This window comes from Macrobrachium nipponense, chromosome 36 (assembly GCF_015104395.2).
Source record: "Macrobrachium nipponense isolate FS-2020 chromosome 36, ASM1510439v2, whole genome shotgun sequence".
NCBI lineage: Eukaryota > Metazoa > Arthropoda > Malacostraca > Decapoda > Palaemonidae > Macrobrachium > Macrobrachium nipponense.
The window spans coordinates 32,444,095-32,468,740 of NC_087220.1; the positions used below are offsets into that span (position 1 = coordinate 32,444,095).

The window sequence follows — 24,646 nt, forward strand, 5'->3', positions numbered from 1 at the left end:
TGTATCAAAGTTTCTGTATTAATCTCGTATTGAAATTTACCATAAAACCAAGTATACGTGGCTCGTATTAACCTTGTATCACAGTTTCCATACAAACCTTGCATTAAAGTTCACCATAAAACCAAGCATACATGACCCGTACTAACCTTGTATTAAAGTTTCTCAAGGATGACTCAGGTGTTGGTACACAGAGGAAACACACATCATGAGGCGTAATAGCAAAACGGGGTCAGAATCGTCATGTACTGTGGTAAGAGGTCAGTCAAGCTCTATTATATAAATAAAAAATGTCAAACGACTGAACATTAGCTAGAGCAGATATGGCAGCATTAATGACGTCAGAATAAAAAAAATTCATAAAGCAAAAATTAAATAAATAAATAATAAGAGGAAAACAAAACGAAACAAAAGTTCAAATCAAATACTATATGAACAGTAACTACACTTAACCACATTCTCCCTAGACATAGGAACGAAAACCGGCTAAAATCAGAAACAGTAAAACTACAGAACAGAATGCAGCATTTAGGGACAAAGGCCAAGCGCTAGGACCTACGAGGTCATTCAGCGCTGAAATGGAAAAATGATGGTGAAAATGTTTGAAAAGGTGTAACAGGAGGAAAACCTTTGGCAGTTACTGAAACTAATTGTAAGGAGAGGGTTGAGGAAACTAAAAGATAAAAAGGGCAAAGTAAGACTATAACATTACAGACATCATGAAAAAGGAGGTGCCAGACCAGGTTGGCACTGTGCCAAGAAAGAATTAGACCCGGTAAACCAAGGCTGATCGATGCCGGACAACTTTCACGGTCGTCAATGAATTATGAAGCATAATGGCCACTTGCTTGCAAATGGCAAAGGTCATTGTTTGCTTTCTTGAACGCTTGGCTACATTCTACACTCTGTTTGCTTTTGCCCTAATGGATTTGCTAGTGTCTCTTAGACTCAGTTTTTATGCCATTTCTCGATTTTTTTTTAAACTTTCGTGTGAATTTATTCATCTTACTGTTTTATGTTCTTTTGGCCTTGATATTATTATGGTTTTCTCTTGATATTTTTTTTTTATTTCATACGTGCTTTTACTATTCTGTAGAGCGTGGTTTGCAAGCAGTTTTTTTTAATGTAATTTTGAAGGACCTTGTTGACTACATAGGTTCCAGCACTAGGCCTTTGTCCTGAATTCTACTCTCCAATATTCCAGCAACTCAAGACTACGTAGAATAGCTATTCAAGTCTTCGAATCAGGATATTAAACCTTAAGCTGGATTTCCACGTTCAGTAACTTAAGAGATCTGAATCTTCCTTCCAGAGTTCTGGAGCTTTGTCCCAACATTCATACACTGCAGTTACCAAGTCACAATACTGCACTGTAACCAATTCACAATACTGCACTATTACCAAGTCACAATACTGAACTGTCACCAAGTCACAATACTGCACTATCAACAAGTCACAATACAGAACTGTCACCAATTCACAATACTGCACTCTTACCAAGTTACAATACTGCACCATAACCAATTCACAATACTGCACTGTCACCAATTCACAATACTACACTATTACCAAGTTACAATACTGCACTGTAACCAAGTCACAATACTGCAGTTACCAAGTTACAATACTGCACTGTAACCAAGTCACAATACTGCACTGTAACCAAGTCACAATACTGCACTGTAACCAAGTCACAATACTGCAGTTATCAAGTCACAGCAGTGCACTGTTGCCATGTCACAATACTGCAGTTATAAGTCACAATGCTGCATTGTTACCAAGTCACAATAATTAGTTATAAAGTCACAATACTGCACTGTCACCAAGTCACAATACTGCACTGTTACCAAGTCACAATACTGCACTGTTACCAAGTCACAATACTGCACTGTCACCAAGTCACAATAATTCAGTTACCAATTCACAATACTGTAGTTACCAAGTTATAATACTGCACTGTTACCAAGTCACAATACTGTACTGTTACCAAATCACAATACTGAAATGTCACCAAGTCACAATACTGCACTGTCACCAAGTCACAATAATTCAGTTACCAATTCACAATACTGCAGTTATCAAGTCACAATACTACACTGTCACCAAGTCACGCCTCTTTATTTATTCATTGAAAACAGTGACAACTTGAGAAGACGCTACATCCCCAAACTATTTAAAAAACGACTCTAGTCTTCTACGTTTAATTTTATCATAATTATACACCGAAGCCTCGTTTTCACTGTGTTTCTCGATCCGTATTCCAACAAAACACTTGTTCATTATAAGCACATCTCTGTATCATCACTTCCCCAGAATTCAGTTTATTAACTGTGGAGTTCTTGATCCGCATTCCAGAAACAATAAGGGTACCATAAAATGGCAATTTTTGTCAAAAATTTTGTGACACTTTTGTATTCAGTCATCCAGGAAAGTAGTGGGACTTTGATGACAGTTCTGTTCACTTCAATGCCATTTCTGAATAAGCTTACATTTCATCCCAACCACTGGAAGGGCGTTAATTTTGGGTGTGGTCACATAGAGACAATTCACAGAATTCAGAATCGTTTCGATACAACATGATTTATTCATTCAAGAGTTTCAAATTGTCCTTTCCACAACCAGTCTCATTCACTGCTGAATTTTTGAATTATCTAAAAACAATAATTTCTGAGAGCATTTATTCCTCTTTTGCAATACTGAATGTTCAGTTCCCCCACTCTTTCATCCATGACTCCAAAACCCTCATTTTCGTAGACATCTAGTACTCAGTCACTCAATGGCCACAACCATTCGAGAATTCACTGCAAAGCAAAGGTTTCGAACCCTTTTTCCATAAAAAGCATTTATCGTCCACCACAGAGTTCTCTTCAGCGATCGAGACGAGGCCAAACTGATCATTGACCTGGAACGCCAACTGGCTGACAAGCCTGTCAACATGGCTGACCTTCGGGGCATCATGATCAACTTCGATCGCGACAGGAACGATTACATTACCGGCCCACAGGTAAGAGTGAGACAGAAAAGGTATAATCTGAAAGATTATATTATAAAAAAATTAATATTGGCAACTCCACCATTCACTTCTAACTCTTTTTTTATGGCTAATACAGGATGAGAAAATGGAACCTTGGCAACTCAAATGACGTCACGTTTTGTTCATTATGATTTTATATAAAGTGGTGTTATGTGACCAGAATCAAACTTGTAGTTTCTAAGGTGCCTGTCACACAGAATGTGTTCTAAGTGTTCTAAGCTGCACAGCTATTATTATTATTATTATTATTATTATTATTATTATTATTATTATTATTATTATTTAAAAAATGAACCCTATTCACATGGAACAAGTCCACCAAAGGGGCCACTGACTTGAAATTCTTGAAGCTTCCAATGAACATGGTGCTCATTAGGAAGAAGTAGGACGAGTTAAAAGGAAATACATAAAGAAGAGATCTCACTTACCAAAAATATAAGAAAAATTACTAAATGAATAGATAAATAAATAAAAATGTATTAAAATGCAAGGTGAATAGTATTATAGAAGTTCCAACTGGGAAAAGGGTGGCAAAGGGTCATTGCAAAAAAAGTCTGTTTTTATGGAGATGACGGTAAATATCCCCAGCTGATGACGGAGGAGCTTCTATCTCGCTTCCCATTGGCTGGTGGATCATGAGCAGCATATACGCCTCCGCCAATCACGATGAGCTTCGATGACATCGGCTGCGGATTTTTACTGTCAGCTCCATGAAAACAGAAGTGCCTAGCAATATTTCCTTGCACTATACACCAAGTGACCACAAGGGTCGTTTATCTAAGACTAAATATTTCTTGGGGGTCATTGTCTTCATGATATTGACCTTCTTCTGTTTATGTCTTGACGGTCATCCCTAAAGGCTTGTACGCGACACACCACAAAGGGTTAAAAAACCTTCGAAAGATCCAAAACACAGGTATAGTAAATTCACATCAAGCGTGCATTTGATGTCTAGGCCAGTCCCTTACGACGCTCCTCATTGGCTGTTGATAAGCCAATCACAGGTCTGGAAACTTTCCTGTCTCTCGAGAGTTCACATAGGTGGAACATAGCCAACGTAACCAACCAGGAGCGTCGTAAGGGACTGGCCTAGACATCAAATGCACAGTTGATGTGAATCTACTATAGTAATACTGATCCAAGGATGCAATCCACCTCAAGATCAGATGCCTGAAACTGCACAGAATGCAGATTATCGTACATGGGGCACCAACAACCTAAAATGAAAAAGGGTCTAATTCCTGCTATGACTTGATTGTCTCAACAACTCAGAACTAAACGTCCTGTCATAGCCACTAACAGACACTGTCTTTAAGATTGTCTCAACACCTTAGAACTAACCATCCTGTCTTAGTCATAAAAAAAAATTAGTGTTTGAGAGCAATGTCCATTTTCCCAGACATAACGAAATAATGTATTTTCCTCAGTACAGATGAGAAGCATGTTTTACTTAAGCCTATTTTTAGATATATCTTTTGTCCAGTCATGAATACTTTCTCAAATTCACAGTCAAGACATATATGCCCAATGTACTTTGAGAAATATATATTTTCCATATACAGCGGAGAAATATACTTAACGCATACACAGTTACGAATATTGTCTCCAATGTATGTACATTTGATGCTGATTTAAGAAATCATAAATATCTCCCACAAACAGTTAATGTATATTTCTCTGACATGCAATTATGAATATTTTTCTCCGAAGTACCTTTGAATATGTATATAAATTATATATATATATATATATAGATATATATATATATATATATATATATTATATATATATATATCCCATTTAAGATATATACATTAACCTTCAACTACCAAGAAATATATTCCCCTTACTAATAACAAAGACAAATCCAGACGCTGATGTTACAAGTTATATACCAACACCCAAGCACCTTCTCTCTCTCTCTCTCTCTCTCTCTCTCTTCTCTCTCTCTCTCTCTCTCTCTCTCTCTATTTCGTTTTCTTGCACACGCACATACACACAATCTCTCTCTCTCTCTCTCTCTCTCTCTCTCTCTCTCTCTCTCTCTCTCTCTCTTCTCATTTCAGATTAATGTTCAAAATAAAAAAAGAGAAGATAATATTAATGAGATTAGACTACCGTCGACAAGACCTAAAAACGCTAAAGGAGTACGTTAAAAAATCTAGAGTACGACGAGAACACAGGCATAGATAAGCCCTGGGAAGTCTTTCGTGAGGAATACACAGAAAAACGCTCTAGATGTATAGCATTAAGGCGAATAGTAACAAATGGCAACCCTCAGCCAAAGTGGTTCAACATGAACATTAAAAATAAGATAAGAGAAAGAGATAGATTGCACAAACCAATGATCCCACACCCAACATCAATAGAAGCAAGCAGGCATTTATAAAGAACTCTGTAGATTGGTGGACAAATTAGTAAGAAATGCAAAGATAAATGAGGATAAGAGAGTTGCATCAGTTTGTAAAGAAAACCAAAAAGAATTCTTTGCGCATGTTGATAGTATGAAACCAATAGAAAAATAGCATAGGTCCCCTAAGGGACATTAGAGGTAACCTGGTGAACTCAGACTTGGAAAAAGCAGTTACTGAATAAGTTTTTTACTAGTGTATTCACAACTGAAGACACTACCTCAATACCGGAACCTGCTATTAAATATGAAGGGGCAGAACCATTGGACGAAATAATATTTACAGAAGAGGACATTAAAAACAAAATAGACAAACTCAACAAGTTCAAATCTCCTGGCCAGGATGGCATTCATCCAAGAGAAATTAAAGAGCTAAAAGGGGAGACAGGAGATAGTTCCTCACCTACATAAACTCTACGGGAAAAGTGCTGAACAAATAAAGGCACCAAAAGGATGGGAACTAGGTAATGTGCCCCCAGTTTACAAAAAAAGGTTCAAGAGAAGAGCCGGTAAATTATAGACCAATCTGCCTAACGTCGGTCGTTTGCAAGATTTTTGAGTCCATAATTGCAGATCAGATTGTGGATCACATTGATAGAAACAACTTGTTAAACAGCCAACACGGTTTCAGACAAAATAGATCCTGTCTATCCAACCTCTTGGAGTTTTTTCATAATATGCTTGGTATTTACGACAGTAGTACAGCAACAGATATACGCTACTTAGATTTCCAAAAGGTCTTTGACAAAGTTCCACACAAGAAACAGATGACAAAAGTTAGAGCTTTAGGAATTGTAGGAGAAACAGCAGACTGGGTCGAAGACTGGCTAACTTATAGAAAACAGAGGGTCGTAATAAATAGTGAAGAATCAGAATGGGCAGATGTAACAAGCGGAGTTCCTCACGGTTCTGTCCTTGGCCCTCTCTTATTTTTTTATTTACATCAATGACATTGATGTAGGGTTAACTAGCAGGATAGCCAAATTTGCAGATGACACCAAATTAGGTGTAAATGCAGCAGACCCAGATGCAGTGGAACGTTCAAGAAATGGTCTAATGAAAATGAAAGTGGTCAAAAAATGGCAAATGCCTTTTAACTTTGATAAGTGTAAAGTGTTACAAATAGGAACAACCAACCTCATGCCAGCTACATGCTGCTTGGGAATGCAATAAATAGTGTAGAACATAAAAAGGACCTTGGAGTCATTATTACCAAGGACTTAAAATCCACAAAACGGTGCATAAAAGCAGAAAAGAAGGCACAGAAACTAGTGGGATACATAAAGAGACAGTTCAAATACGGAAACAAGGAAACGGTGCTGCAGCTCTACACATCAATATTTAGACCGCATCTTGAATATGCAGTACAGTTTTGGTCAGCAACACTATGAAAGGACATAAATATATTAGAAAGGGTACAAGCGAGAGCCACAAAGTTAATTCCATCCATCAGGCAAATAGGTTACCAAAGACACCTAGAGAGCCTGAACATGTATGGCTTAGAAACACGACGATTGCGAAGGCAACTAATAGAAACATTAAAAATACTGAAAGGCGTAACCAAAGTCGACAGTAACCTATTTACATTAAACGGAAACCAGACAAGAAATAATGGACGGAAAATAGGTCTGAAGAGATACAACACATCCATTGCGGGAACTTCTTCACATACAAGATATGAGACACATGGAACAAACTGCCACCAGAAGTTGTAAACAGCAACAGTGTGGAAGAGTTTAAAAGCAAGCTAGACAAAATCAAAAGGACACTGTGAATGACCAGTAAAACCTGCTCCTACAGAAGTGAGCGCATGATGTCTCCTCTTAGGATGTACTAGCAAGTCTTTGAGACATCCTAATCCTTGTAACTCTCTCTCTCTCTGAAAGACTAACAAGTATTTGAGACATCCTAATCCTTGTAACTCCTCTCTCTCTCTCTCTCTCTCTCGTACCCTTGAGAATGGCCTCCCTTTCTTTCGTGCCCCCCCCCCCCCCCACCCCACCTCCTGTTTATGAGACATCCTAATCCTTGTAACTCCTTGCAACCCAGGTGGAGACGGCCTTCAGGAAGTGCGGTATCAACCTCACGCCGGACGTGATGTCCCGCCTCCTGCTGGCCACGGATAGGACAGGTGCTGGCATGTACAAGATCGACACTCTCATAGACTACCTCATTCGCATCCGGCCAGAGGCTCACAGCGTCATGCTAGGTAAGGGCGGGGAGAGAGAGAGAGAGAGAGAGAGAGAGAGAGAGAGAGAGAGAGATTTTTGAGTGTGTAAGACAGAGGGAGAGATATATTGTGTGTATGTGTAAAAACGAAAGAGAGATAGAATGAAAGAGAGATTTTGAGCGTCTACGAGAGAGAGAGAGAGAGAGAGAGAATTTTTGTGTGTGTGTCTGTAAGAAAACGAGAGAGAGAGAGAATTACAAGGAGTTACAAGGATTAGGATGTCTCAAAGCCTTGTTAGTCCATCCGAGGAGACATCATGTGAGAGAGAGAGATATATATGAGAGAGATATTTTGTGTGTGTAAGAAAACGAGAGAGAGAGAGAGAGAGAGAGATTGAGTGCGTGTGTAAGAAAGATATATATATATATATATATATATATATATATATATATATATATATATATATATATTTTGTGTGTGTGTGTAACTTTCTAAACTATTTCCTACCAGGGCTAATTAGGGTTATCTGTCTAGCTGACCTTATTCTTCTTTCACCAACCTTACCTATCAGCTACAAAAAAATAAATAAATAAAAAATCAAAATCAATGAGTCACTAAGGATAAAACAGATGAAACCACACGAACGACTTTCAATACCCAATCGTTAGAAACTGTCATGCTGGAATTCTTGGAATCAATTCCAAACTGCAAGTTACTCCACTTTTAAAATTACATTCAAAACAGCTTTTGCAATATTGTTTTTTTTTATTCGGGTGATTTGCTTAATAAAATTCTATCATCAAGGTTTTATACGGACAAAAAAATATAGATTTTTTTTTCAGATATTGCACTCTTAGTTTTATTCATGTTTTTTAAACCGACTCATTGCATTTATACGAACTTGAATCTGAAGAAACTTTAAACAAAACAGCAAACGAAACTTTTAAAAACTTTACAAAAACATTAAAAAGAACTCTGAGCCCTGAGAACAAAAACTATACATCATCATTTCATCTAAAACTTATAATAAATTTTTCGTTCGTACGAGACAGTCATATACTAAAAGCTTAACGAAACAATGCGTGCAATTATCTAAAGCGAACGAGCACGCAGGTCTTTCATAAACAAGGTGTGATCCGACCTCCAGCTTACTCACGCATTCCTAACTTGACGTGAAGTGGTCTTTGTAATTAATACTCATAATTGGTACTACTCATTCTAACAACAAGACTCAAATAAAAAGGACACAAATTAAGCACGTTCATATACTCCCAGTTATAAGCGGAAACACAAAATAACTGAACAATAATTAAATTCAGTGCACCAAATATATTAAAACATGTTAAAATCTAAGGCCAAATAGAGTCTTGTTTCACCACCGCAAATTAAAATAAATCATCGTTCTGTACCGTTCAACATGCCCATTATTCATATTTTACATTTGCATTCTAATAAATAAATCATAAATATCCTATCCTAACATTCCGGTACCTTTAACTCAACGCAAAACTGCTTTTTCAGACCTTTTTAGGCTCTTCCATAGACCTTTCCTATCACCCCCACTAACAACAACAGAGTAGTTTGTAAGGCTTACTCACTGAATAAACGAAAATTTGTTTTCAACTATGATAAACCTTTAACTACAGTAAACCTTCGAACTAAAACAATAAAACCTTTAGTCTCCTGACCATAGAGCAAAATTAAACAGGCCTATATATATTTTGCAGGGAACAACCACAACCCAAGACCACCAAAGGTAGGGAAACTGCCTATGTACATCAACCAACCGACGCTCACAGCCCCTTGGGAGTATCAACAATCTTCTCAGGTAAGAATTTCATTGATTGATTTAGTTATCTATCTATTTATTATTAATTTTTGGTCTATCACAGTCCTCCAATTCGACTGGGTGGTACTTATAGTGTGGGGTTCAAAGGTTGCATCCTGCCTCCTTGGGAGTCCATCACATTATTATTTATTTATTTATTTATTTTTTTTTTTTGCTCTATAACACTCCTCCAATTCGACTGGGTGGTATTTATAGTGTGGGGTTCCGGGTTGCACCCTGCCTCCTTAGGAATCCATCACTTTTCTTACTATGTGTGCCGTTTCTAGGATCACACTCTTCTGCATGAGTCCTGGAGCTACTTCAGCCTCTAGTTTTTCTAGATTCCTTTTCAGGGATCTTGGGATCGTGCCTAGTGCTCCTATGATTATGGGTACGATTTCCACTGGCATATCCCATATCCTTCTTATTTCTATTTTCAGGTCTTGATACTTATCCATTTTTCCCTCTCTTTCTCTTCAACTCTGGTGTCCCATGGTATTGCGACATCAATGAGTGATACTTTCTTCTTGACTTTGTCAATCAACGTCACGTCTGGTCTATTTGCACGTATCACCCTATCCGTTCTGATACCATAGTCCCAGAGGATCTTTGCCTGATCGTTTTCTATCACTCCCTCAGGTTGGTGCTCGTACCACTTATTACTGCAAGGTAGCTGATGTTTCTTGCACAGGCTCCAGTGGAGGGCTTTTGCCACTGAATCATGCCTCTTTTTGTACTGGTTCTGTGCAAGTGCCGGGCATTCGCTTGCTATGTGGTTTATGGTTTCATTTTTCGTATTGCACTTCCTACATATGGGAGAGATGTTATTTCCGTCTATCGTTCTTTGCACATATCTGGTTCTTGGGGCCTGATCTTGTGCCGCTGTTATCATTCCTTCAGTTTCCTTCTTCAGCTCTCCCCTCTGTAGCCATTGCCATGTATCATCGCTGGCTAGTTCTTTAGTCTGCCTCATGTATTGTCCTTGCATTGGTTTGTTGTACCAGTCCTCTGTTCTGTCTGTCATTCTCCTGTCTCTGTATATTTCTGGGTCTTCGTCTACTTTTATTAGTCCTTCTTCCCATGCACTCTTTAGCCACTCGTCTTCACTGGTTTTTAGATATTGCCCCAGTGCTCTGTTTTCGATGTTAACGCAGTCCTCTATACTTAGTAGTCCTCTCCCTCCTTCCTTTCGTGTTATGTATAGTCTGTCCGTATTTGCTCTTGGGTGTAGTGCTTTGTTATTGTCATATGTTTCCTGGTTTTCTGATCTATGCTGCGGAGTTCTGCCTTTGTCCATTCGACTATTCCTGCGCTGTATCTGATTACTGGCACTGCCCATGTGTTTATGGCTTTTATCATAATTTCCCGGCGTTGAGTTTGACTTGAGTATCGCCTTGAGTCTCTGCATATATTCTTTCCTGATCGTGTCTTCATCTCTTGGTGTTTTATATCTCCTCCTTCCATTATTCCCAGGTATTTGTATCCTGTCTATCTATGTGTTTGATGTTGCTCCCATCTGGTAGTTTCTTTATCCCTTCAGTTCTCGTTCTTTGCCTTTTTGTATGTTGACTAAGGCGCATTTTTCTATTCCAAACTCCATCCTGATGTCCCCAGATACAATCCTTACAGTCCTGATTGTTAGGGTATCTATTTCCTTGATGCTCTTACCATACAGCTTGATGTCGTCCATGAACATCAGATGGTTGATTCTGTTGCCTCTTTTCTTGAGTTGGTACCCGGCATCCATTTTCTGTAGTACTTTTGTCAATGGGAATCATGGCTACTACGAAGAGTAGTGGGGACAGTGAGTCGCCCTGGAAGATCCCTCTCCTGATATTAACCTCTGCTAGTTTTATTCCAGAGCTTGTAAGTATTGTATCCAGTTGCGCATTGTATTTTGAGGAAACTGATGGTATTTTCCTCTGCCCCATATATTTTCAGGCATTCTATTAGCCATGTGTGTGGTATCATGTCGAAGGCTTTCTTATAGTCCTATCCATGCCATGCTTAGGTTGGTTTTCCTTCTCCTACTGTTCTTCATTACCATTTTGTCTATGAGAGCTGGTCTTTTGTGCCCCCTACACTTCCTTCTGCAGCCTTTCTGTTGGTGGGGGATGGTGTTTTGTCTCCTCTAGGTAGTTGTATAGCCTTTCACTGATGATACCTGTTAGTAACTTCCACATTATTGGTAGGCAGGTGATAGGCCTGTAGTTACTGGCTATATTTCCCTTACTCTTGTCTTTTTGTACTAAGGATGTTCTTCCTGTGGTCATCCATTTGGGTGCTTGGTGATTTTGAGATACAATGCTGGAGTTGTTCTGCTATTCGTGGGTGTGTAGGGCCTTGAAGTTTTTGTGCCAGTATCCATGGACTTCATCGGGACCTGGGGCTTTCCAGTTTGGCATTTTCTTTAGTTGGTGTCTGACTGTGTCTGTCGTGATGTCTGTGAATCTTTGTTTTATTCTCCCTGTTTCTTCTTCCTTGACTTCCTGGAGCCATGTTGCATGTTTGTTGTGTGATACCGGATTGCTCCATATGTTTTCCCAGAGTCTCTTACTTGGTTCGGCTTCAGGAATTTCTGGGTGTTGTCTTCCCCTCTTAGTTGGCTGTATAGTCTTTTTCTGGTGGTTCCGAATAGTTTGTTCTGTTGGTATCCTTATTCCTGTTCATGTACCGTTGGATCTTATGTGCTTTGGCTTAAGCCTCTGTTTTTACATCTTCTATGGTGCTGTTTAGTCCCCTTTCTTGTACTTTGTATTTCTCGTTGAGTTCCTCCCTTGTTTTCTTGCTTCTTAGCCTTTTTTCTGCCATCTCTTTCAGTTTACTCAAGTCAGATCTCATCACCATGATTTGCTTTTCCAGGCGCCTTTTCCAAGGAGGTTGCTGTTTTGGTTTCTGTTGGGTTGGTTGTGCTGGTGGTGTTGGTGTTCGAATCCCCATCAGTTCTGCTACTAATCTTATTATTATTATTATTATTTTTTTTTTTTTTTTTTTTTTTTTTTTTGCTCTATCACAGTCCTCCAATTCGACTGGGTGGTATTTTTAGTGTGGGGTTCCGGGTTGCATCCTGCCTCCTTAGGAGTCCATCACTTTTCTTACTATGTGTGCCGTTTCTAGGATCACACTCTCTGCATGAGACCTGGAGCTACTTCAGCCTCTAGTTTTTCTAGATTCCTTTTCAGGGATCTTGGGATCGTGCCTAGTGCTCCTATGATTATGGGTACGATTTCCACTGGCATATCCCATATCCTTCTTATTTCTATTTTCAGATCTTGATACTTATCCATTTTTTTCCCTCTCTTTCTCTTCAACTCTGGTGTCCCATGGTATTGCGACATCAATGAGTGATACTTTTCTTCTTGACTTTGTCAGTCAACGTCACGTAATGGTCTATTTGCACGTAATCACCCTATCCGTTCTGATACCATAGTCCCAGAGGATCTTTGCCTGATCGTTTTCTATCACTCCCTCAGGTTGGTGCTCGTACCACTTATTACTGCAAGTAGCTGATGTTTCTTGCACAGGCTCCAGTGGAGCCATTTGGGTGCTTGGTGATTTGAGATACAATGCTGAAGTTGTTTCTGCTATTCGTGGGTGTAGGGCCTTGAAGTTTTTGAGCCAGTATCCATGGACTTCATCGGGACCTGGGGTTTTCCAGTTTGGATTATTATTATTATTATTATTATTATTATTATTGTTATTATTATTATTATTATTATTCAAGAGATGAAACCTATTCATATGGAACAAGCCCATCAAAGGGGCCACTGACTTGAAATTCTTGAAGCTTCCAAAGAATATTAAGGTGTTCATTAGGAAGAAGTAAGAGGAGATCAAGGGAAATACATAAAAAATCTCACTCATTAAAAAAACAGATTAATAAACAAATAGATAAAAATGTATTAAAATACAAGGAGGAGAATAGTATTAGTATAGCAATGCACTGCATCTTCGTTTGAACTTCTGAAGAGGAAGAAGTTCCAATTGCAGGACATCATCCTCAGTAGGGAGGCTGTTCCATAGTCCAGTGGTGTGAGGAGTAAATGACCTCTGGAACTGTGAATGATGATTATAACATTAACAGCAACAATACAGTAGTGCCTCCACTTTAGGGACCTGACCTTCTTGTAACCAAATCAGACGGGTAACGCTCTACAGCCGCCAGAGGTTCTTTATTCCTTCTCAGACCGTTTGGACTGTCCTAGAACAGCCTCCCTACTGAGGAAGTCGTGCAAGGAACTTCTTCAGAAGTTCAAGCGAAGAAGCAATGCATTAGTACCCTAATACTGTTCTCCTGGCATTTCATTAAATTTTTATCTATTTATTATCTCTCTGTATTTCCCTTGATATCCTCTTACTTCTTCCTAATGAACACCTTAATATTTTTTGGAAGCTTAAAGAATTTCAAGGCAGTGGCCCCTTTGGTGGGATTGTTCCTTATGAATAGGTTTCATCTTCTTCTTAATAATAATAATAATAATAATAATAATAATAATAATAATAATAATAATAATAATAATAATATAATAATAATAATAATAATAATATACTTAGGAAGCAGACACTCTCTCAAGCATACTTTATTAAAAGTAATGGCTACTTCAGCAGCGTTACACTTGTAGAGATTTTTCTCTATTTTGCGAATAGCGGCTTTTTCCGTGCTACTTAAACAGGCTAGTAGAGCGCCTATAGAGGTCATGATCAAATAGTGTCAAAATAGGTGTATATATTTGAATTTTACAGATAAACTCTCTCTCTCTCTCTCTCTCTCTCTCTCTCTCTCTCTCTCTCTCTCTCTCTCTCTCTCTTTCTTAAAGCGAGTTTTCGTCTGGAGCTGCCAGACATCCTCGGGCTGGGAAGCTGAGGGTAGACTGATTTTGGTGTGTTGTTGTTGTTGTTGAAGATTAAGCCAGGTTTCCGTCCTCCTTATATCTGGGGTTGACAGCAGGGGGTCTGCCCCATCCTCGTCTCCTATTGGCTGGTGGTGGTGAGTCTTCGTTTTCATTGGTGGCTTGAGCCAGGTCTCAAGCCACTTTCTTCGAGCCGATGGTTGCGATGCTGCAGATCCTGCAGCCGTCTAGACCTCCTGAGTGGCGCTGTAACGTTGATGGGCGTTGCACTACGCTGTTAATTTGATTTCCATTGGCTGCAGGAGTACCTCCTTCGGGGGCGTTGTCTTCCGTGGAGTTGTCGTGATCGGTGGTGTCATTGTTGGTGGCAGGTCTTCTCATACTCGCAGGGAGGAGAAATTCTTCCTGCGTCGTATTCAGTGTAGGTAATATATGATTAAGTCGATATTCTTGATGTCATCGGTCGGGGATACATTTTCAGAAATAATTTTCTTAATGGAGTCCTCTTCTTCACGGTAATGAGAACTCATGAAGGACAAGACAGCAGCCTTCGTCTTGATTGATACTGCCGAATATCACGAGAAGCTGGATGCTATTTTGTCTGACGAGAGCAAGTTCGAGCGCCTGACGATGAACCCAACAGATGACATCAAGAGGGAGGCTGACGGAGTCATCAGCGCAGTGAATGCTGCGACAAACGCTGTGCACCTCCCGCCCATGCAAGGAGACTACAGCCTGGGTTATTTATATGGTAATGTAAAAACCCACAAAACAAGGAAACCCCGCCCCCCTCCGGCCGATCATCAGCCCTGACAAACGCCCGCCCTCCTACATAACGCCTTGGCTTAAACGCGCCTCAACCAAATTTTGACCCCTTACGCCCCGAGTCGTTACAGCCTGCAGTCTTCAGCAGAATTCTTAGAAGCCATCAAGGACGCCCCTGGTACCGGGATTATCATCTCGCTGGACGTGGAGTCCCTATTTGCGAACGTACCTGTCAACGAAACCATAGATATAATCCTTGATCGTGTCTACAGGAATCGGTCGATAGCGCCCCTCAACATACCGGAAGCCTCGCTCCGTACGCTGCTGGAGATCTGCACGAAGAAGGCCCCCTTTCTCCACCCACCGTGGCCAGATGTTCCGCCAGAGGGACGGCATGGCGATGGGCTCCCCACTGGGAGTCCTCTTCGCTAACTTTTATATAGGCACCGTGGAGGAACGTGTCTACGCCAGGATGCAGCAACCCCGCAGATATGAACGTTATATTGACGACATCTTTGTGCAAGTCGACGCCTAGGATGAGGTAGAAGCCCTCTGTCAAGCATTTCAGCAGTGCAGTGTGCTGAATTACGCAGTCGAACACAGGTCCCCTTCCTCAACGTCCTTGTAAGCAAGACGGAAGACGGTTTCTGTACTTCAGTCTACACAAAGAAGACCAATCTAGGACTTTGCCTCAACAGAGACAGCGAGTGCCCCACCAGATTCAAAAGCACCACCGTCATGGCCTTTGTCAGGAGGGCCCTCTCCCACTGCTCGACCTCTCAGGACACTCACCAGGAACTCGACCGCGCCTCCCAAGTACTTGTGAATAACGGATACTCAAATAAATTAATCAGCAAGGAAGTCCGCACAGCCCTGGAGAAATGGTACGGCAGTGAGAGCCCGCAGCCCCGCCCCCAGGATAATATCAAGCTGTACTACAAAGCTTTCATGAGTTCCCATTACTGTGAAGAAGAGGACTCCATTAAGAAAATTATTTCTGAAAATGTATCCCCGACTGACGACACCAAGAATATCGACTTAATCATATATTACCAGAATCAGAGGACGCGAAACCTTATTATGAAAAATAACCCCTCTCCACAGGTACGAGAACCCCTGAAGCAGACGCATGTAGTGTACCAGTATACATGCCCAGTCCGCAAATGCAGCGGCGCCTATGTAGGTATGACTACCATGCGCCTGTCGAAGAGACTCTCATGCCACGCCCAAGAAGGGGCTATCAAGAATCACACCCGCACCAAACATCAGGAGGCCATCTCCCAGGATGTCATCATACAGAACACGAAAATCATCAGGAAGGCCACTGATACCCGTCGGTTGTGCCTGCTGGAGGCGCTCTTCATCCAGCAAATAAAACCTACACTGAATATGACGCAGGAAGAATTTCTCCTCCCTACGAGTATGAGAAGACCTGCCACCAACAATGACACCACCGATCACGACAACTCCACGGAAGACAACGCCCCCGAAGGAGGTACTCCTGCAGCCCATGTACATCAAATTAGCCGTGACATCCCACAGCGTAGCGCAACGCCCATCAACGTTACAGTGCCGCTCAGGAGGTCTAGACGGCTGCAGGATCTGCAGCATCGCAACCATTGGCTCGAAGAAAGTAGCTTGAGACCTGGCTCAAGCAACCAATGAAAACGAAGACTCACCACCACCAGCCAATAGGAGACGAGGATGGGGCAGACCCCCTGCTGTCAACCCCAGATATAAGGAGGACGGGCACCACACCAAGATCAGTCCACCCTCAGCTTCCCAGCCCGAGGATGTCTGGCAGCTCCAGACGAAAGCTCGCTTTAAGAAAGAGAGAGAGAGAGAGAGAGCAAGAAAGAGAGAAAATCTTTAATGACTTTGATGACTATGGTATCATAGTTTATCTATAAAATTCAAATATATACACCTATTTTGACACTGTATTTGATCATGACCTCTATAGGCGCTCTACTAGCCTGTTTAAGTAGCACGGAAAAAGCCGCTATTCGCAAAATAGAGAAGAACCTCTACAAGTGTAACGCTGCTGAAGTAGCCATTACTTTTAATGAAATGATAATAATAATAATAATAATCTTTGGAAGTTTGAATTTCAAGTCGATGGTCCCTTTGGTGGGCTTGTTCCATCTGAATAGGTTTCATCAACTCAATAATAGTAATTAATAATAATATTAATAATGTTTACAAGAAAATGAAGACAGGTAACATAGAACCTCTTCAGTAAGAGGTCACACCCAGTACAGTACAAGGGAGACAGCACCTCCCTTGTAGCACCATCACTGAAAAACATAACAGAAAAAAAATAATGTTCAAGCGTAGCTCATTACCTATGCAACAACTCCTCCAACTCTGTCTGTGATTGTAGAATGGTTTTAAGGAAGACCTAGGCCAAAGGCCAAGCACTGGGACCTGTGAGGTCATTCAGCGCTCAAAGGGAAATTGACAGTTGCTCTGTGAAGCAATTGTTAGGGTGGGTTTGAGGGAAGTCAGATGGAAGGAAGAGAATATGAACGGAGGTACAGTAAAAGGAATGAAGGTGGTTGCAGCTATTGGTGCCAAAGCAGGGACGCTGCAATATGAATCGGTTTTATCAATAGCTTACCAGTATAAACCATCATTCTCTCTCTCTCTCTCTCTCTCTCTCTCTCTCTCTCTCTCTCTCTCTGTCTCTCTTTCTCTCTCTCTCTCGTTACCGAAACTGAAGAAAGGAATTGGTTTTATAATTAGCTTACCAATATAAACCATCTCTCTCTCTCTCTCTCTCTCTCTCTCTCCTCTCTCTCTCTCTCTCTCTAGACGTGAACACACTTTCTTCATCTACAGGGTATTTCGAAATTAGAGCCCCCCTCCCCTCTACAGCATAAACTAAAATTGATATGGACAAAAACAAAAGTAATTCAGAACAGGTATTTATTTAAGTTTCTCTCTGAGTATTTAATATTCTGTGTGGCCTCCATCTGCCTGTACCAAAGCCTGCATTCTTGAGGGGTATGATTTCAGCAAATCGCAAAAAAGCTGAGACTCAAACTCCATTTCCCTGAGTACTTCGGTCACCTCTCTTTGCGGGTCATCGAGGCTTGGTACACCATCATAGTTCACTGTGTGCACTTCAACACGATCCTTCAAGATACTACCAGTGTTCCACACACACATTAAGGTCAGGGAAGCTACCTGAAAATTCACTTGAAGAGAAGAAATCGATACCACTGTTTCAAAGCAGCTCCTGTGTTTGAAGAGCCTTGAAACATGGTGCCTTATCATGCAAAAATGTGACTTCTTCAACAGATAACACATTTTCAGGATCTTTGAGGAAAGGAAATACTCCACCAGTAAGCATAGTTTCTCTGAAGTATTCGCCATTCCATGACTGTCCTTTTTCTTTGATGATCCACAGAGAAAAATTCCCAAACATTCAGGATATTTCACAACTTGGTGAAAGCGCACATCATCACTGACATCATCCAACTTTGCAGCCCAAATGATGTCATTTTTATGATTTGGCTTCCTGACTGTGTAAATGAAGAATTCATCTGATGCAGCAACATAGAAAAAAAGTCAGCTTCATCCCAATCTTTAAGAAATGAACCACAAAACCATGCACGGTCTTCTCTCTGTTGCTGAGTGATGTTGGGCTTGCTGATAACATGAAATGGCTTGATACCAGATTTTTTCAACTCACGATATACAGCACTATAACTTCTCTTCTTGGTCTACCCACTGCCTCGGCTATGATGTCTCTTGACTCCTGAGAAAAGACTTCAGACCTTCCAAGATTCTCACTCTTTTCGTGATGACAGTCATATGGATTTTTGTTCCAGTTTCTTTTAACATAGGACTCATCTCTTTTAATGTTTTTAGCACGTAAAATGAAGGATGCACCAGCATCCCTGGCCTCTCTGAAGGTTATAGCCCGGATTCGGTCAATCCATCTGATTTCCTCCGAGTCGTTAGCCATGGCTGTATCTAACTCCGTCATTCAGTCTGAAAATACAAGAAATGAAAAATGAAAAATAGCTTAATAGAAACTTAAGATAATGTACTTGGAGATAGGCTATAGCAGAAAACTTCATAACTTTCCATTTGTTCTGTGGAGGGGGGGGCCTCTAATTTCGAAACACCTATTATCTACATCCTCGGCTGAACGCCCCTTGACCCATATATATACAATCTTATACACCCTTTTAAGAACTGATCATCAGAAACCATTTTACATCTCTCTTGCAGCAGGGAAACAGCGAATTCCTACCTGACGAAGGTTTCAGCGAAGACCACCTTCAGCAGCCCATCACCCCAGTGTCTCCAGTTCCTCAGCCTACCCTTGAGGAACCCGAGGAGGAGGAGGAGCCGTTCGATGTCCACAAGTGGAGCCGGGACTATCACAAACTGGCCGAGGCGATCTACAGCGCCGATAGTGATAGGTCAGGTAAGGGAAGGAAGGCCAGGATTCTTTTTTTGCTGGGCTATTCCCGAAAGCCACCCTTAAAGGTTTAAAATTAAATATATGTTCATTTACATAACTGTGTATTTGTTCCACCATTCAATAATAATAATAAAAATAATAATAACAGTCTACCTTGCCCCTCCAAGGTAAATAGCTGCTATAAGAAACAGACCTACTCTCTAACATTTTCTATTAACCCTTTCAGGTTACATGCCTGCAGAGGAAGTTCGTCGAGTGTCAAATACCTACAATGCAGTGTACAGGCTTGATATTTCCGATGTCAGTATCAACACAGCCCTAATCACAGCCACTGACCCAAACTACGGGGAGGTGCATCTTGAGTACTACATAGCAGTGCTTCAGGACCTACACTTCAGAGAGATTGAGGACTACTGAAGTCTCCAGCTAAGGAGAGGTGCATCTTCTGGAGTACTTCATCTCAAGTGCTACAGGACCTTCACTTCAGAGAGATTAAGGACTACTGAAATCCCCAGCTGAGAAGAGGTACATTTCAGAGACTGAGGACTACTGAAGTCTGAAAGTCAGTGCTGCAGCCAGAATTTCATGAATCTTAAATCAGGTGTCACTGCAAAATAAGAATTCTCAATATCCAAGACAACAAGTGGCTACGTAACCTCGCAGAGGTGCAGTGGTAAAAAAAAACCTGGCATAAGACCACCTAGGGATAATGCAGAGACCCATGTGACCGAAAGGAAGGTGGAGTCTTTTATCAGGCACAAATCATAAGTTCTTGACAAGCCTGAGAGAGCCTCTTTCATTACCAGTTGCTAGAGAAATGCAGGACCTACTACAGAAGTTCGAATGAAGATGCAATGCATTACTAACCTAATGTTTGCATTTAATTACATTTTTACCTATTTATTAATTTATTAATTGATATTGTCGTTTAATAATAAGTGAGATCTCTACCTTCTTCTGTATTCCCCTTTACTTCCGTTCACTTCTTCCTAATGAACACCTTCATATTCTTTGGAAGCTTCAAGAATTTCAAGTCAATGGTCCCTACTCTGGGTTTGTTCCATAAGATGAGGTTTCATCTTCTAAATAATAATAATAATAATAATAATAATCTTACTATAATGGATGTTGTCTGTCCGTCCGTCTGTCGTTCAATCATGGCCAAACGGCTGGTCCAATGGGCATGAAACTTGGCAGTGTTACTGGGGACCCCTATGATGGTTTATAACGGTGTTTCATCCTACCTCTACCCCCTCCAAAGAGGGTGGGGGTGAGAAGGGATTCCCCGAAACAGAGCTGGTTCTACCCGTAAAAAGAGGCTGGTTACGCCCATAGACTTAATTACTTTACGAATTTTCATACATAATTTCTGTATACATACTATGTTTGCTAGTAACAATAACAAGCCTTTATACTTGGAGGGTGTCTAATGAGAAAGATTTCAAAATTAAACTGATGTGCTGTCCTCAAAAAACCGAGGTGCACTTTTGTGGACTATTTTCAAACTCAGTTTCAGAAATCTTCTAAGATAATTCGCCAGTGTTGTCTTAAATCATTTAACCCGTGAAACTTATAGCTTCTTTTTATTATTATTATTATTATTATTATTATTATTATTATTATTATTATTTATTATTATTAATTATTATTATTAGTATTAAAGGGGCCGCTGACTCGAAATTCTTTAAGCTCCCAAAAAACGTTGGTTCCAACCTCCTACCACTATAGACACCCCAGCACTGCTGCAGTAACTGATCACGACACAGAAGCCAGTGATTCTTCATTGCCCAGGGGGAGATACGAACCCGCGAGGTCTGAGTGGCATGCCATGACGACAACCACTTTACTAGCGGATCAATATCTCAAAAATTCATACCCTTTCTTATGCATTATCTAGTATTCTCAGGGTCTGACGATACTTCTTCTGTGAAAAATATTCTAGTTGGTACCAACCTAACAGTGTAATGCGTAGTGTGGATTTTTTCCCCTCTGATACTTTTACGTAATCTAAGACAAAGTAGGGATCTCCATTTTGATATGAATACGGGGTGCTACTTTGGTAGGTGTTCTACCCGCGTTGTTCTACACTGTTTCGCTGTGTTTAGTACTAGCCTGTCGGGGCGGGTGGGGGGGTTCAAATGTCCCTTAAGTAGCACCAAGGGTTGTTGTTTGAGATTAAGCTGGTCTTATGCCAACCTCGGGGATCAAATGTGGTAAAATGCACTTAGTGATATTCGAACATCGACGGGCTAGTACTAAACATGGTGAAACAGTGTAGAAACACACGGGTAGACTACCCCCTAAAGTAGCACCAAATACGGCCTGCAATGCATATGTAATGTAAAATAAGATTTGCATATAGGTCTTGACAGCTATACTATTATTATTATTATTATGTATAATATGAGAGACACCGTAAGACATGGGTCTCAAACTTGACAAGTGACCTAACATGAAAGCGAAATGTGCCTGTCACCCCCTGACAGGCGAGAAGACGTAACATGAAACCACACATCTCAGTTTTCACAGTGATGTGATGCGAGATGAGACGAGGTATACTGAGCCATTTTGACTGATACGTGATGTGACTTGAATAGTGGAGTTCTTCCCGACAGCTATGCAACGTCACGTGAAATGCAGACTTCACATCAACAGGTAGATTCTGCGTAGAAACCTTTGGGACGGAAGCCGGTGGCAAGCAAAAATAAACAAATAAATAAATAAAGAAGAGGGATTAATAACTGGAAGGCTACTACAGTTCCTCGTTGGTTAACGTATAACCCTTCGGGCCAGCCCTAGGAGAGCTGTTGATCAGCTCAGTGGTCTGGTTAAACTAAGATATACTTAACTTCAAGCCAGCCCAAGGAAAGCAGTTAATCAGCTCAGTGGTCTGGTTAAACTAAGATACACTTGACTTTGAGCCAGCCCTAGGAGAGCAGTTAATCAGCTCAGTGGTCTGGTTAAACTAAAATATACTTAACTTCAAGCCAGCCCTAGGAGAGCAGTTAATCTGCTCAGTGGTCTAGTTAAACTAAGATACACTTGACTTTGGGCCAGCCCTAGGAGAGCTGTTAATCAGCTCAGTGGTCTGGTTAAACTAAGATAATGCTTAACTGGAAGGCTACTGACATCTACTGCAGTACAAACTATCAGCTTCTACAAGCAACCTGTGATTAGATTTCGTAAAATTAAGTCTATGTCTGGGCTGTTCCGAGATAATGTTCGAGTGGAGCAAAATACGATCAAGAACAGCCAGATTTAGCGAGTGAAGAGTGTTTTAGTGTGCAGCGAATTTTTCTGTAAGTAAACTCATTGTGATGTTAGGTGTTTTATTACCCCTAACCTAGAGTATGAAAGGACTGTGTCCATATTGATCTAATAACTATCTTTCCTTTATAGGAGATCTAAAGGGCTGTGGCTGTCTAAAGCAAAAATCAGGCAACGAAGCCGGTAGACTTGACACTATAGAATGTAGGACAGAGGCCAAGCACTGGGACCCAAGAGGTCGTTCAGCACTGAAACGGAAACTGACAGTAAAAGGTTTGAAAGGTGCAACAGGAAGAAAACCTCAAAGCAGCTGCACTATGATTCTATTGTTAGGAGAGGGTGGAAAGTCTGATGGAAGAAAAAGAATATGAAAGGAGGTACAGTAAAAGGAAAAAAGGGGGTTACACTGTCAAGAACCTCAAGTAATGCCTGCATTGCACTGCATGAGGTGAACAGATGGCACTAACCCTTTATGGGTAAGATGGAGGGTGAATCAATCATAATATATATATATATATAAGATATATATATATATAATATATATATATATATATATATATATTAGAATAGATATATAGATATATATATAATTAATATATTATCTATATTATATATATATATATATAATAATTATATGTATATATAGTATATATATCTATAATCTATATATATATATATATTATTATATATATATATCTATTATATATATATATAAGATAATATATATTATATAATATATATATTATATATATATATATATATATTATTATAATATAATATATAATTATAGATATATATAGATATTATATATCTATATATAATATATATCTATATATAATATATAATATATCTTTATATATCTATATATCTCTATATATATATATATATATAGATATATATATATTATATTATATTATATATTATATTAAATATATTAATAGATATATATATATATTAGAAATTATATAGATATATAATATCTTATATATTATATATATATATATTATATATATATATAGATATTATATTATAAATCATATATCTATATTATTATTATATATTATATATTATACTATTATTAATATTATATATATTATATTATATAAATAAATAAAAGGTGCCCATAAAAAACACCAAAATCAAATATAGAGAGAAAAGTACTATATTTCAGAGACTGCTGTCTCTCTCTTCAGGTATATGAATGAGAAAAGTTTACAGAAAAGGTGGTATTTATACCAAGAGATCCATCTGCAGGTAAGCCAATGTAGGTCACCCCCACTGATAATCTTCCTTTAATCTTCTTAAGCGTTGGTTGAAGAAAATCTTGTCGATCACATCTGAATCCCATGCTCCTTTTGAGATGTTCATTACCTGCCTCTCTTAATTAAGGACGATTCCATCATTTGACTCTTGTACCGGCAGTTGCTGCTATAAATTATATGTGACAAATTCCAGTTTTATTCTATGGTTATGTTCATTTATATGGTTGAAAATAGCTGATTTTCTGTTGTCCATACCTAAACTAACCGTTTTGTGTTGTATTAATCTCTGGGGAAGTGATTTTCCTGTAAGTCCGAAGTAAGATTGGTCACAGTCCTGGCATGGGATTTCGTAAACCCCGGTCTCCTTGGAGGATGTCTTTTGTTGGACGTTAATCAGGGTCTGAGTCACCGCTTAATCCTGTTTAGGTGTGGAATTCTTATTTTATTGTTGGGTGTCTCTGTGGTCTTGTCTTGAGGGGTTCGGTAGAAAATTATGCTTGCTTTGTGGATTGCTTTCTCAATTATATGGTCAGGATACTTGAAAGACAAAAGTTCCTTACGAATTAGTTCAAATTCTTTTTCCAGAAAATCTGGGGAACAAATTTGTAAGGCTCTTAACAACAGG

At 39.7% G+C, this 24,646-nt stretch overlaps 1 protein-coding gene across 3 annotated transcripts in view; it reads left to right on the forward strand.

Moving 5' to 3' along the window:
- The window catches only part of LOC135203557 (uncharacterized), an 88,621-nt gene extending 67,511 nt beyond the window's left edge, over positions 1-21,110 (forward strand). For all 3 annotated transcript variants that reach the window (XM_064233294.1, XM_064233295.1, XM_064233296.1), the window contains exons 7-11: positions 2,857-3,001; positions 7,491-7,650; positions 9,339-9,439; positions 19,297-19,495; positions 19,719-21,110. In XM_064233294.1, coding sequence (XP_064089364.1) covers positions 2,857-3,001; positions 7,491-7,650; positions 9,339-9,439; positions 19,297-19,495; positions 19,719-19,909 — 796 coding nt within the window. In that variant the 3' untranslated portion in view covers positions 19,910-21,110. The remainder of the gene's footprint in view (positions 1-2,856; positions 3,002-7,490; positions 7,651-9,338; positions 9,440-19,296; positions 19,496-19,718) is intronic.
- Positions 21,111-24,646: the final 3,536 nt, after the last annotated feature.